This window comes from Chroicocephalus ridibundus, chromosome 2, assembly GCF_963924245.1.
Source record: "Chroicocephalus ridibundus chromosome 2, bChrRid1.1, whole genome shotgun sequence".
In the NCBI taxonomy this organism is placed as follows: Eukaryota; Metazoa; Chordata; class Aves; order Charadriiformes; family Laridae; genus Chroicocephalus; species Chroicocephalus ridibundus.
Window position 1 is genome coordinate 65,438,548 of NC_086285.1, and position 13,900 is coordinate 65,452,447.

The 13,900-nt window shown below is 46.6% G+C and overlaps 2 protein-coding genes across 10 annotated transcripts in view; one reads left to right on the forward strand and one right to left on the reverse strand.

Moving 5' to 3' along the window:
- The window catches only part of KCNG2 (potassium voltage-gated channel modifier subfamily G member 2), a 64,058-nt gene extending 54,691 nt beyond the window's left edge, over positions 1-9,367 (forward strand). For all 6 annotated transcript variants that reach the window (XM_063325777.1, XM_063325778.1, XM_063325773.1 and 3 more), the window contains one exon: positions 3,873-9,367. In XM_063325777.1, coding sequence (XP_063181847.1) covers positions 3,873-4,685 — 813 coding nt within the window. In that variant the 3' untranslated portion in view covers positions 4,686-9,367. The remainder of the gene's footprint in view (positions 1-3,872) is intronic.
- Positions 9,368-9,535: 168 nt separating this feature from the next.
- Positions 9,536-13,900, reverse strand: part of SLC66A2 (solute carrier family 66 member 2) — a 68,718-nt gene continuing 64,353 nt past the window's right edge. For all 4 annotated transcript variants that reach the window (XM_063325783.1, XM_063325782.1, XM_063325780.1 and 1 more), the window contains one exon: positions 9,536-13,366. In XM_063325783.1, coding sequence (XP_063181853.1) covers positions 13,159-13,366 — 208 coding nt within the window. In that variant the 3' untranslated portion in view covers positions 9,536-13,158. The remainder of the gene's footprint in view (positions 13,367-13,900) is intronic.

Genomic DNA, 13,900 nt, shown 5'->3' on the forward strand with positions numbered 1-13,900 from the left:
GGACTTGTTTTTTTCCTTATTCCAATGGCTGATTAATTCTTGATTGCTTTTTTCCATCTGTGTGTGTCTTTCTGTGCATTTTTGTTTTATTTTCTTGAATGGAAAAAACCTCAAAACCCTAAGCAAAGTTACAGCATCTGGTTGTACTCAAATACATAGTTAAAAGTTTTAGAAATAGAAAAATTGCCTTTTTTTTTTTTACAATGCTGTAATCAAGGGGGAAAAACTGTAGTGAAAAGCAGCTGCAGCTGAAAGAAGCAAAGAGCATGAAACACGTTTTTGCTGTTACTGTTTTTTATTTCATCTGAGGATAATAATAGGTCATACCTAGATGATATTGAAACATGGTCCAGGGGACAGGAAGACATTTAATTAGTGAAAAAAAGGCCTATGGCAAGTTAATCGACACACGGGTCTGTTTTCTAAAAGCCTGTTCAGACCCTCTTATTCTCAGGACAGGCTTCAGAGAGAGCCTGGCGTGTTCAGATTGCAATACGTTAATAACGATACTGAGAAAGACTAGCACTTTGCTGAAGATAATTATGCATTAGCTATAAGAGGGGATTGTTTCATCCCATTAAAATGAACTCTGCGTGGCAGAGCATTATCGCTCCACTCTTCTGAAAGTAAACATTTTGGCATTCACAATGTTAGCTGTCAGCTGCGGATAGTGGGAAGGGCGGGGAAAAGCCAGAGCCCAACATCCGTTCTGGATGGAGTACATTTCAGCTTTTCATTACAGTGATGGGCAAAGATGCCAGCTTGGTTCTGCTGTGTTGGATGACCCGAGCTTCAGATATCACGGAGCCCTTTGTGCTCAGCTGAGCAAATGTTGCCAGGCTGCTCCTGCACTTGCCTTTTTGATGTAGTTCTGCAGGAAGACTGGAGACATAAATAGCAAAGCTGTAGATTTGTGAACCTACACAGGATAAACATGTCAGAGTGTGGGAGGGCAGATAGGGTCTTGTGAAAGTCATCACTGCTGGTAATTCATTAATGAGGAACAGTTTTACTCCTATTTGCTCTCAAACCAAACTCGTACACAGAAGGACTGTGGACAGTTTCCTTTCCCTGTGCACCAAAGAGAGAGTACTGGGGCAATTGGGTGCCAAATTAGCCTCAGTGTCTTTGTAGGTCTATTCCAAGGCTAAATTCTCCATAGGCTTGACTGAGTTTCTTTAAACTTTTAGTGGCCTGAAAATTATAATGTGCACATCAGAATCCAGAATGCTTCCTGCCAGATAGGTCTCTTAAGGCAAGCTACATCTTACTTTCCATACATGGTGGTCCAAGTAGTGACGTACCTTTCAGAGAAAGCAAATTTGCATCTTGGGGGGGGGGTTTCCTTCTTGCCATTGCTGCTGCTTTGCTCAAGCCATAGCTATTTTCCTGTGTGTTGTCTTCCTAACGTCTCAGCCTGATCCTTTTGTGCACGTGCAAGGATAGCATCAGGAGCTGCAAAGCACGTGCAACCATGGCCCGTGGTGTGAGATCAAGCGTATCCTGATGAGAGATTCCCAGGCAGCAGGGCTCTGGGACAATATGGATCTGATGGCTGTTTTCTTCGTAATAAGGTGAGAAGTTACAGTGGCACAGGCAGAGTGCTGCCACTGACTTTGGGAGCTTTGGCTCTGGCCCACAGAGCCAGATTTGTGCGGTGGTGTGAAAGCATCTTGGTTCTGTATCTGATGGGAGAGCCTGACAGCTTAATTATGCTGTGGTAGGAGCGAAATCCCTAAAAACGGAATGTTTTGTCCTGTGTGTTATGATTGTGACAAAAATACTCATTTATGACCAAATTAGTTTGGTGAGGGAGACAGAAATTAAGCTCCTTCTAGTCTTCACACCTATTAAAATTAGGACATTAAAGACAGGCTATCTGAGCTGCTACACTAGTAAAACAAGATTATCCTTCTTCCCTGCAATATACATAAAATTTTGACAGCAATTTCAATGGGACAAGTAATTTTTCTCTCCATATCAGCATGGGAAACAGTGGGAGGTACATCATATGCCAGTGGAAAGCGGAATACAAACATCTATAAATAATCTATAAATACAAGGCAGTACAACCTTTTGTCATGTTTAGTACAAGGACCATAAACACCGTCTCTGAGGATTCCTTTTCAGAGTTTTTTTTCCTGTTGACATCTCTTTAGTCATTGTCTCAATCTTTTCTTAAGCATGATATGGGGAGGGTACCTCGGCGTTTTGGTTATCATCTTGAGGTAACACAAGGCTTTATACTCAATATGATGACACTGCTCTTACTGCCAGCAGTGCAGCAGCCCTTGAAACGTGTATTCAGTCACTCCCCCACATTTTGGGGAGCACATTGTAGTTAGTGAAGAGGGCAAAAGTCTTACAAAAGTCTTATCACTCCTTTGCTGGGTTTTTGTTTGGTTGCTGTTTTTTTTTTCCCCACATCAGGGAAAAAACTGTGCATAAACACTTTTGAGAAGGATGGAGTTAGAAGGTGGTGCTGTGCAGTAAAAATTTCCTTGGCTCTGCCTCGCAAAAGACACCTGTGGTGGGCATGTGGGCAGAACTGTTCGTAGATGGGCCTGGTTCTCAGCTTCTCCAGTGGTGAAATGGGGACCAGCTTGACACAGCCTCACCACTCTTAAGTGATGCTTTATTGCTATAATTTAGCATAGGCGGGGAAAATGAGGTTTTACATTGGTACCTAATACCTGTTGCATCCAGTGCGAGTCACAAACTCCACTGCCACAGACGGACTCCTACATACTTACAAGAATTTTCATGAACTGTTCGGAGTCAAAGTGGCTCACCGAATAAATATACACTTCCCTTAAATAAATATACATTTGCCTTCCACTCAAAGCCCCCAGAGCATTAGCACTTTTATATGAGCATTTAACAGAGGAAACAGCACTAGCCCTATAATTGTCCACATCAAAAGCTGTTTATTTAGAGAAGCTGATTATTATTCAGCCGGAGTTACTAGCAGTCATGTAGCAGAGAATTGCCATAGTATTTGTGCTGTTGAATTAACAATCGAAGAGCAGCCATTACCAGCATTATTGTTTATTGCTGTTCCAGTGCACCAAGGCTGGCTTGTTTACAGGCATCGTAACTAAAGAACCGGAGTTCTCCTTATTTTCTAAGTGAGCCTGCAGGGAAGAGCACCTCTTCCAGTGCCTCAGAAAGCTTGGGGAGGGCATCGTGGTCGTTAGTTGTTACAGGTGAGGTAACTGAAAATGCTTATCTCTCTGGACCCTCCCTCTGTTCTTGTGGTACTTTTTCTTTTAGAAATACCTACATTTGTCGGTACTTTACATCAGCTTTTGACTATAGGACTAGCGTGTTAGTAAATGTTCACTGGAACATAAAAACTGTTCTATATTCTGTGAATAACAGATTGTAGATGACTCCAAGCACGTAATATAAAATGCTGTAGGTGTTTATGAGCCATTTATAAGCAATTTATTATTGATCATGAAGGGAGAGAGGGGTCACCCATTTATTAAAATCCATGAATCCTCTACTAATCCTTTCTAAAGGGTGTTAAGGGCTCGGTTAGACATGAGGTATGAGCCACCGGCCTTTCAGCAGTGGGCTGTCTGGCCGACAGCTGATACCATCACACCAAATTCTAGGCAGCCTCAGGATACTCCTGAGCATCGTTGACCTGCCCTGCAGCCAGACATGTAGTTAGTAGCTCTGGGTTTAGTTATCTGTTCCAGCTGCTCTTAGAAGTGATGATTTTACTTTGGCACCTTGCAGTTCTCTTATCGATTTCATGTTGTACTTTCCTTTAAGAACTGCCACTCTCTCTTTCTTTGGTTTGCTCCCTGGCTAAATCTTTTTTCTTCCCCCTTTTCTGTGTTTCCCGCTCCTCTTCCCCCCAGGGTGAATGCTCACGGAAGTGCTATGACATCTTTGTGCTGGAGACGGTGTGCGTGGCATGGTTTTCATTTGAGTTCCTGCTGCGATCCATCCAGGCAGAGAACAAGTGCGCTTTCCTGAAAACCCCGCTCAACATCATCGACATCCTGGCCATCTTGCCTTTCTATATCTCTCTCATTGTGGATATGGTCTCCACGAAAAACAGCAGCAAGCCTAGTGGGGGAGCTGGGAACAAGTACTTGGAACGAGTGGGCCTGGTGCTGCGCTTTCTGCGGGCTCTGCGCATCCTGTACGTGATGAGGTTGGCACGGCACTCGCTGGGGCTGCAGACGCTGGGGCTCACTGTGCGCCGGTGCACCAGGGAGTTCGGGCTCCTCCTGCTCTTCCTTTGCGTCGCCATGGCCCTCTTCTCGCCGCTGGTGTACTTGGCTGAGAGCGAACTAGGAGCCAAGCAAGAATTCACAAGTGTCCCCACCAGTTACTGGTGGGCTGTGATCTCCATGACAACTGTTGGCTATGGCGACATGGTGCCTCGTAGCATCCCCGGACAGGTGGTAGCCCTGAGCAGTATCTTGAGTGGGATTTTGCTGATGGCTTTCCCAGTCACGTCCATCTTTCATACCTTTTCCCGTTCCTACAGTGAGCTGAAAGAGCAGCAGCAGCGAGCAGCAAGCAGGCAGATGTGCCAGCTAGAAGAGAGCACCAAACTCCCAGGTGGTGACAGTACACAGGGGCTCGGTGTCACATTCCCACCAAATGCTACTGGGCAGGACGGTCAGCCCGTGGTCGACCAGGAAGCCAAGAGAAGTTGTTGACTCTGAACAGCTGAAGACATATTTAGCAGCACAAGAAGCAGTGGACAAGGGGGGGTCAGTTCTGCAAGCAGATCTTCCTGAACTGCATAAATGAGGGTCAGACACACACAAGGTTGTCACTAAAGACCAACTTTTGATCTCACGGGCCCCCTGAAAAGTGCCCCTAGAATCTCTACCAAGTACAGCTCTGCTCCATCGCTTTTCATAGGGCTTTTCTTTTCTTTTGAGCAAGTATTTTTGGCAACCCCCAAGGAGCAGCTGTTGAACGTAGCCAGCCAGGAGAACGTAAGGTGAAGCACAGCCTGTGCCGGGGTGCCATTCGGCAGAGCAGCCAACATGCCGCCTCCTCCCTGCTCGGTGACACTCCGCGAGCGAGGGGCTGAACAAGGGGGCTCCCCGTGCTGCAGTGCCCTGTGTACGGGGTTTGTTTCAGCAGCTCTGCCAAGGAACGCGAACCTCAGACAAGCCAAGGTGTGAGGGCAAGAAAAGGGCAGAAACATCACTTCAGCTTTCCCAGGGGCTTGGGTTTGTCTGTTTTACAGATCAGGCAGCGCAGCCGGGGCTGCCAGCTTTAACTTGTGCGCTAGCGCAGTATGCATTATTTAGTAAATACACATTATTTACCACCCTAAGCTTTGTATCTTAGCCCCATGACAGACATATACATAGACAATCTTCCTGACTATGGTACTGAATGTTAACTTGTTGGTTTTTTTTTCCTTTGCTAACAGTTGAATATAACAAATATCTTTACAAATCATGCCATTTTGCCACTTTCTGTTAACTATTTCCATCTCTCATGTATCAAAAAATGTGTTCAACAGACAACTAAAACCGAACTACACACAGCCCAAGAAGGGGAGGGTGATGTGAAACGAGCAGCGTCTCCCAGCTCTTCATACTCCTCCTCAGCAGTGGTGGCTGCATTGACTGCTGTCATGTGCAAAGAGGAGCAGCCCAAACCCAGTGAAGTCAATGAGACACCTTCAGTGGGCTCTGGCCCGAGCTGCGGCGCAGCAGCTCTGCCCTATGTTAGGAGTAGGTGTTTTTGTTGTGGTTTTTTTTCTTTACCCTACTAAGGAAAAGGCGATCCTGTCATCTAAAAATGGGAATTATTGCTCTGGCTCTTTTTCCTAATTCTCAAGAGATTTAAGTCAATTTAAAGGGAAAATGAACCATATGGTGGCGTCGGCTTGTTTGTGTACTGATGCCAGCCCCCTGAGCTCTCCAGCCCGCTCCCCAGAGGGGCTGTGCAGCTGCTCCAAGTTAGCAGCTGTGTGGGCCTTTCAGTGCTCCTACAGGTAGGATATGATCAGGGGACGGAGGGAAATGGAGCACAACTCTTGTACCTGTGCCCCCGTTTGTATTAAAGCCATGCAGTGTAACCCTCCGTATTCTCGTCCTGCCAGAAAGAGAAAAAAAGCATTGAAGATGGGTTTGGGGTTTTTTTGCCTCAGCATATGTCATAACACCAATCCTACATTAGCAAACTCCCATATTAAGCCATTCCTTATAGGAATGGAGCAAGGGAAAATAAAAGGTTACACTTTATTTTAATAAAAATTAGAAGCTTTGTTGCTGAATGCTCGCCCCCTGGTGATTGGGGGGTGGGAGGGAGGTGTGTTTCGCCGTGCTGATGTGAAGCCATGTGTGCGGGTGCTCCAGCCAAGATCCCATGCCCCTGGCCCTCTCCGGCCCATAGCCAGGCCAGCCAGTGCCGAGCAGCACAGCAGGGTCACTGGGCTTGGAGCAGCAGGTGTGTTACACACACACAGTTTGCTGGTGGGTGCTGCAAGAGATGGAGGCAGCAAAACTGAGCCCCCCTGCCTTGCAGGCTGCATCTGGGTCTCCAGACCCCCAGCTGCATTGAACTACAAGCAAACCAAACACAGCTGCATGCGCCGGGGCTCTGCCTGTCCTTCACAGACCACCAGCACCACCGGGAGCACGTCCGCGCCTTGTGCCAGGAGAGGAGGGCCAAGGGCCGGTGGATGGTGCGTGGGCTGACTCAGACTCCTGGCAAAGCAATACCAGCACTGAGTTGCTGTGACTCATGAGAGATTTTTAATTTTATTATTTTTTTAACCCTGAGGCAGGCATTTCTTGCATTAAGGCATATTAAGGTTTGGCATCAGGGATACGGCTTTGCAGCCGGCTAAATGCAAACCAGCAGAGTGAGTGGTGTGTGGGGGTAAAGTGTGGCGAGGCACCGAGGGGCAGCAGAGCATTTTATGGTGGCATTCGGATACTCAGTCTTCAGATGGGACCCAGCGGATTCACCAGGTGAACACACAAGTTCACCTTTCACAGTACTTTGGTTTCTGCACACCAGGTACTGTTTAGTGCTATATCTGTGGTGTGAATGCAGTGATCATGCACAGAGGATGCAGAATACATCTCCTCGAGGTGGTGAGGCCCATCAGTGATCAGCAGCATTGGCCTACTCTTAGTTGGAGTAAACATCCTTGCAGAATTAAGAGTTTCACACTTGCAATGCTAGCAAATAACCATGAATGAATGCCACTTTTGACCCCGCAGCATGAAAAAAACAGGACCGGGACAGCTAACTGCAGCTCAGCAGCTGTGTAGGAAAACAGAGTGATGACACACACCGTATTATTGCTGTGCTCCATCAAGTTCCTATTGTCCTACAATAGTGAGTTCTTTATATTTTTCAAAGGGCACATAATTAATTCCAGCACGCACAGAGTTTTAATAAAGTGACAAAACCCGCTCATTATGCCTGCTAGTCAAGGCCTGGCATTTAATAAGTTTCATTTTATCTGTTGAGATGACAGATTAAGAAACAAATATAAAACAGGAACCTTTTAAACAAATTATTTTTGGAAGCTGTATTAAGTTGCAATGCACACATTGGCAGACATAAAAGATACCCAGAGGAGAGCAAGTTTCACGCAGCATAGCTGTTGTTACGGGTGATGCTTATTACTTTTGATCAGCCACTGGAGAAGTGTTGGTTTTGTTGTGTATGGTGGTTGTTATTTTTTCTTTGACACAGCACACTCATGATTTAAGGCCATTTAGCTCTAATTATAATAAATGCCACACTGCTGTTTGCATGTGTGCCGGTACCAGAGGGTAGTTACACCTGTTTCTTTGAAACACAATCTAGTGCTTCATGATTGTAGCACATTGGTTTTGCCCCAAGGAAAAAAATATTCTTCTTTGCTATGGGACAGAAACTCAAAACGCATGTGAGCAAAGCTGCGTCTTCTACATGGCCATCTTGGTGGCAGCATCCATGGGCCTGGGCATACAAATTCTGGCAGTCGGCAACAACAGTCATCTGAAAACTGTAACTATGTTTGAGAGCTAAGGATGCAGTAACTGGTAAAGGCACAGAGTAAGAGGGAATGGCACAAAGTCAAACACAACTCCTTCTGCTCACACAGCACATGTGCACAGCCATCTCCTACTTCATAGCAACCTCAGTTATGAAGGAGCACTAATTGTAAGAAAAACATGACACTGGTGTCCTCCCCTCAGCACTAAGCCAGATGGGGGCTGCTGTCTCACACTGATGGGGACAGAACAGGCACCGTCTACAGCAGCCTCACAGCAGATGCTTCACGGGGGCAAAGTACCCTTGGCTCTCAGAGGGCTTAGTGCCTACAAGCTACAGCCTTAGAAGAGGACAAAGCTTTGGGGCGGAAGAGGAAAGAAGTGGATGGAGGGGCTGATGGGCAAAGAAATCCAGCATGGTTCTGATGGCCCATCTGAGGCTGAGCAAAGCCCCTTGGTCTTCCAGCACAGCTAAGCCAGCACCTATGAGAGCCAAATCCATGTAAACTGGGACACAGAAGGGGCAGGGTGTGGGGTCTGAAGGCCTATGTCTGTGTTTGCTGTCAGGGCATTTCCAGATGCTGTCGTCCGCTTGGGACCTGGCTGATTTACAATGCTGTTTACAGGGAGATCTGCCCCTGCTCCAACGTGTGCCTCACATTTTGTTCTAGTCCATGCCTCTTATTTACAGCTGCTGGCACAGGTATCCAGGCAGTTTATTTATTGGCATATTGTTGACTTACACATTAATGTCTTCTTTCTGTTACAGAAAGCCACCAAAAAGCTACAGCCATCAGTCAGGCCCTTGAAGCCTTCCAGTCAGGCCCTTGAACTCAAGCCTAAGCTAAGGATCACAACCAAATTTAACAAACAGCAGCTGTGGGCCAACTTTTGCTTTACTACCCAGTGCCGAATTTGAGCTTTGCCTCTTAAAAGTCTTAAAATGTTGTAGTTGCATCTAACTACGTATGTCAATACATGCAGCCAAACCCCTCATCATGAAATGTGTCTCTATGGCGCCGCAGGGCAGAGCACAGCCTGCCCTGCACTGTCCTCAGGCCAGGACCAGGGCTGCAGCCTCCAGAGGTGGCCGGGAGACCTCCCCTTTACTGAAGGGGCTCCACATGGTTTCATTTAGGGCCAGTCCCACCATTAGCTTCTCCTCAGTGAGTGACAGAGCAGCAGCCGGTAACACCAATACTATTTGGGATAGATGGTACAACCACTGTGAGCAATGAGCAGGCTCGGCTCTTGTGGGGACTGCTTGGTCCCTGTGGTCTCCACTGCCCGCAGACTGTAACAGAGCTGGCAGGTTTTACTCACCACCCTCGTTTTCCTCGTCCTTTATCCCCACTTCACTGATTTACCTACCTTTGCCCTTCCAGGTCGTGTTTTTTTTCATTCCCTCCTCTCCAGGAGCCACTTCCTTCAGCCCCTTATTTGAGTAAGCTCAGTCTCTCCCACCTCTCTCCTGCTCTTCCCGACGTTCTCTCCTATGTCCCCAGCCCTCTCTTCTCACCGACTCCCCTTTTCCAGCTTCTGCAGCCACGGCAGGCAGCAACAGCAAACCATCTCCCCATGCCAGAGCAGCCCGGCAAGGCCCAGGAGCCACACATCGGCCACAAGGCTGGTCCTGACTGTGTTGGCTTGTCTTCACGTCCTGAACCAACACGGAGGGAGGTCAAGACTCCTCTTGGCACAGCGGTTGGCCATGAGATGACACACTCTGTTTCCTCATCTTCCGTGCAGAGGCTGCAAAGAGCATGTCCCTCAGCTGTGCCTGTCTTTGACCTCATTGTGCAGTTTGCACAATACAGGTGGGTTTTTTTTAAAGCTACATAATAGTCTGCTAGTAATGTGTTTTTACTGTGAGCATCACAAGCATAAAAGAGTTAAGTGGTCATGAGGGTAAGTTTACCCCAGGATGTATAGAAAAGCAGGGGACAGAAATCCAGAATCCCTGCCGTGCACGCTGACCTCAGGACAATTTATGCCTTGTGCTCACCCAGCCATCAGGAGGAAAAAGCATGCGAATTATTCCTACAGACAATCCTCTAGACAAGATAAGTTATAATAAGAGTTAAGAAGCATGCATCTTGCATCTGAACAAAACAAAGCAACACTGCAATTTATATATAATAGGCAATTTTTATTTAAAAAAAACATTGCAACTGACAGAGAAAATAAACTCCATGAAATGTGCCATACATTCAAAGAGATGTATTTAAAGTAATTGATTTCTTATTCTCTGAGGTGATCATTGATACAGATAATTCCTGACAATTAAAGAACAAAAACAAAGTTCTGTAACATTTTGTCCCTAAAGCATCTTGCAAGATGAAGTTCAAGAGTTCCTGGCCAAGAGTCTTACCTTGCTAAATGCCACATACAGAAAATAACTTTAGACATGGTTTCACTGGCTTCTCTCCCAGCATTTGCAGCTCTGGTGTGAATGAGACTGGTCTGCAGAGCTCACTGGTTTGGATACTGATGACAGACTCAAAATCTGCTCAGGGAAGAGTCCCAAAAGGAAAAAACAACAGTTGTTTTATCCTCAGTAATACCTGTAGTTCAAAGCCAAAGAGGTGGCCAAAAGCATGCCCTCCCAGGTGAAGCAATAGCATACAGAAGTATATTTCTTAAGAGCTATTTCTTTCTTATATCCCCGTTTCATAGAATATTAGAAAAAGACCACCATATACAAAAATCTTATCATTACAAGGTATTTAAAAAAAAACTTCAGACCATTAAAACACACAAGAAAGTGTTTGTTTGCATACAGTAGAAATACAATCCTCATTAAAGCAGCATACCAGAGAAGCCAGTTGTTAAGTAAGTTTTCAACTGAAAAAGACAAAAGCCCAGATGTTCCTGTAACACAACCAGAATATTGGAGAAAAGAGAAGAACAAAACATTCATAGTCTGCCATGCTGGGTACATCGTCTTTGTAAGGTCACTTCAGGCCTGAAAGAGGATGGTATCAAACAAAGAGCATGGAGTCAGTGCCTGAGCAGAGCATTCTCTGCCCAGCCCTCGGAAACAGCAGCTCTCCTCGGCTCTGCTTTACTCATGCAGATCCGACTGGATCTGCCAGGGCAGCAGGGGCTTCCTGAGGACGCCCTTTCTTCCGCCTCCAGCAGTGCCCCCTCTGAAGGGCAGGACGGCTTAGCCCCAGGGCAGGACTTCTATCCGCAAGTTTGGGCCTCAGCCCTCCACCACCACCATGTCATCTCCAAAACCAAACGCATGTGCAGTGGGAGCCCCAGTGTCAGCCTGGGCCACCTGGAGGGTGAGGGGGTGAGAGGGGCACGAGTCTGTAAAGCAGACAGGGACAGACCACTCTTCCCTGTCTTATGACAGACATTCCCAACCAAGCATCATGCAACCACTGCTGCAGCCAGCTGATGCTCCCCCTCCAGAGGACAGTTTGCCACCAATGAAGACAGTCCAGACTCAAATCATGAGGTTACCACATAGAACAAAGTAGGGGAAGTATCTGATTTACACATGGAAGTTATTAAACCTCAGACTTGCTGCAATCGGTAAGAAAACATAAGCTCTCAGGCTAATCGTGGAGAAAAAATGATTCTCACAAATCTGTCCCAGCTCTAACACCTTGCCTGTGGTCAGACGGGATTCACCCGGCAGCAGGGAGGGAGCCTCATGAAGAAGAAAGCAGCGCAGGCATAGCTTTTCCTGGGACTAAGCGTCTTGCTATGGTTGTCTCATACCAACCAGGGCGGTTTCACGACAGCAACTGGCAGGAGCCCAGGGGCTTGGTCACAGCCCTCTGTGGGTCCACGCCACCTGCAGCTGCTAGACATGTGCAGTTCTCAGAAAGGGCACGGTGACCTACGCTGGCAAACAGCCATTACAGACAACATCTACATTTATAAATAAACTCTCTGCTCTTTCAGCTTTCTCAGTCCCTCTGTCTAAGTACAAGCTGCTGGTCCTTCTAAGAGCCTAGAAGATCTAAAGCAACAGAAAAAGGAAAACATGGACTCCTTCCCTGTTGGGTCAATGCACAAAGCACCCCAAAATATAAACTGGTTCTTGTTTGGCATTAAACAACATGAACATGAATCTCCGCCTCAACAAATCAAGCTGTCAGATGCTAGTCCTACTCCATAGGATATGGCTTTTTCTCTGTCTCAAACTTTTTCACTTCCCTTTTTGAGGTGATGGAAGTGGAGCTGCTTCTACCTTTGTGGCTCAATGGCCATCTAGAAATACTTGCCTGGCAGTACTGGCAACACAGATCTGCTGGCCCCTTTGTTTGTGAAAGGTGTCCCACAGCCCAGCTCTGTCCTGTGCACAGGTGTAGGAGCAGTGCTGCCCCCTGAGCGCAGGGCGGGCTATTCTAAAACTCAGTTGTTTCAAAGCACAACTACCGGTTACCTGCAGTCTCCTGTTAGCTCCTCCTTTTGGCTGCCTGCTTGACTGGCTGTGCCTCCTCTAAACATGGCTCCAGCATTGTCCGTACACAGGACCCCTTCATCATCTTCTTGATGTGTCCGCCCGCCACACTGATCCCGCAACAGGGGTGAACACCTGCCATTCACTCTTTAGTACATTGATGCTTTACACCGTGTATGACCAGTTCGTTTCTGGCTGCTCACCTCTTTGCAGGGCCTCCTGCCCTCACCTTCTCTGCTCACCAGAAAACCTGCTTAAGGAAAAGACAAAGCTCCTGCATTTGCTCTTCAATACTTCTTCCTAAATCGTGGAGATACTGAATGCTAGCATATGCCACAAACTTCCTGCCAATATACAGACTTTATATTATATAAATAGGTAAAAGTTCCAGACAAAATATCCTATAATTTCTGTGGTGTAACATTTTTAAATAGCATTAAAAACACAAACCATCCAGCCCTTGTGATTAAATATACAAACATTTGTGAATTGATAAGGCTCATAGGTACATATGCAAAAATAAAGTGCCCCTCCCCCCACCAAAAACAGTTCTGTACAGCTAAGTCTGAAAACAGAGAGAGCAAGTTATTTAAAATAAAACCTCCCGAGCTGGAAGAGCAGCCAGATTTTCAATCCTTGTTCTCATTTCTGCTTTCAACTCGGCAACACAGGAGTATTTACAAGCGGAAGAGGAGCTGCCATGGCTGACTTCGCAGCCCCGTTGACCTGCAACCTGTCCAGCTAAGTGCCTCAGAGGGCCTTGGTGCTGGCTGGGTGCACGGTGTGGGACACAGGCTTCTGAGGGTAGTAGCTGTACAAGTAAACCTGCAATAGGATAGCGATGTCCACAAAAACCTGCAGGAGTCCGCAGATGGAGAACTGGAAAGGGGCCTGATTCAAGATGAAGTAAACAGTCTTGAACGTGTCCCCACTGGTCCACATCAGCACCATCTTGACACTAAAAGACAGAAAAGAAGGGAGGAGTATTTATTGAGAAGAACTTGGCTTGTGATTAGACCTGCCGTGCCAGAGGATCCCACCTACTTCAGTGAGGGTTTACACTCAACAGTGGGTTGGGACTCCCCTTGACCAGGGCAGACAGCGCGCCTGGCCAAGACGTGCAGCACTGTACTTGGAAGGGAGGATCAAATTCTCTAACCCACAAACTGCAGCACTCTTATCTCAGCAATTACAGCTCCAAATGCCTGTGGCTATGAAGGTATCCAAGATTTTAAAATATCCAGCTAGCATATTTGACTCAGCGGTGCTCTGTATACATGACTGCCACATGCTGACAGCACTGACCATAAACCAAAGTAATACAGTGCATAGAAAACAAAGCCAATTCATCCCAGCAGTTATTTCTTGTGCGTGCCATTTTGTGCTCATGCAAGGTGAAGTAACACGCAGCCTGCTCTCTCATGCATCTACGCTTTTTTAGCATCTGCTGAAACAAACACTTCTGATTGATAGATGCAAGAAGCCACTTCTT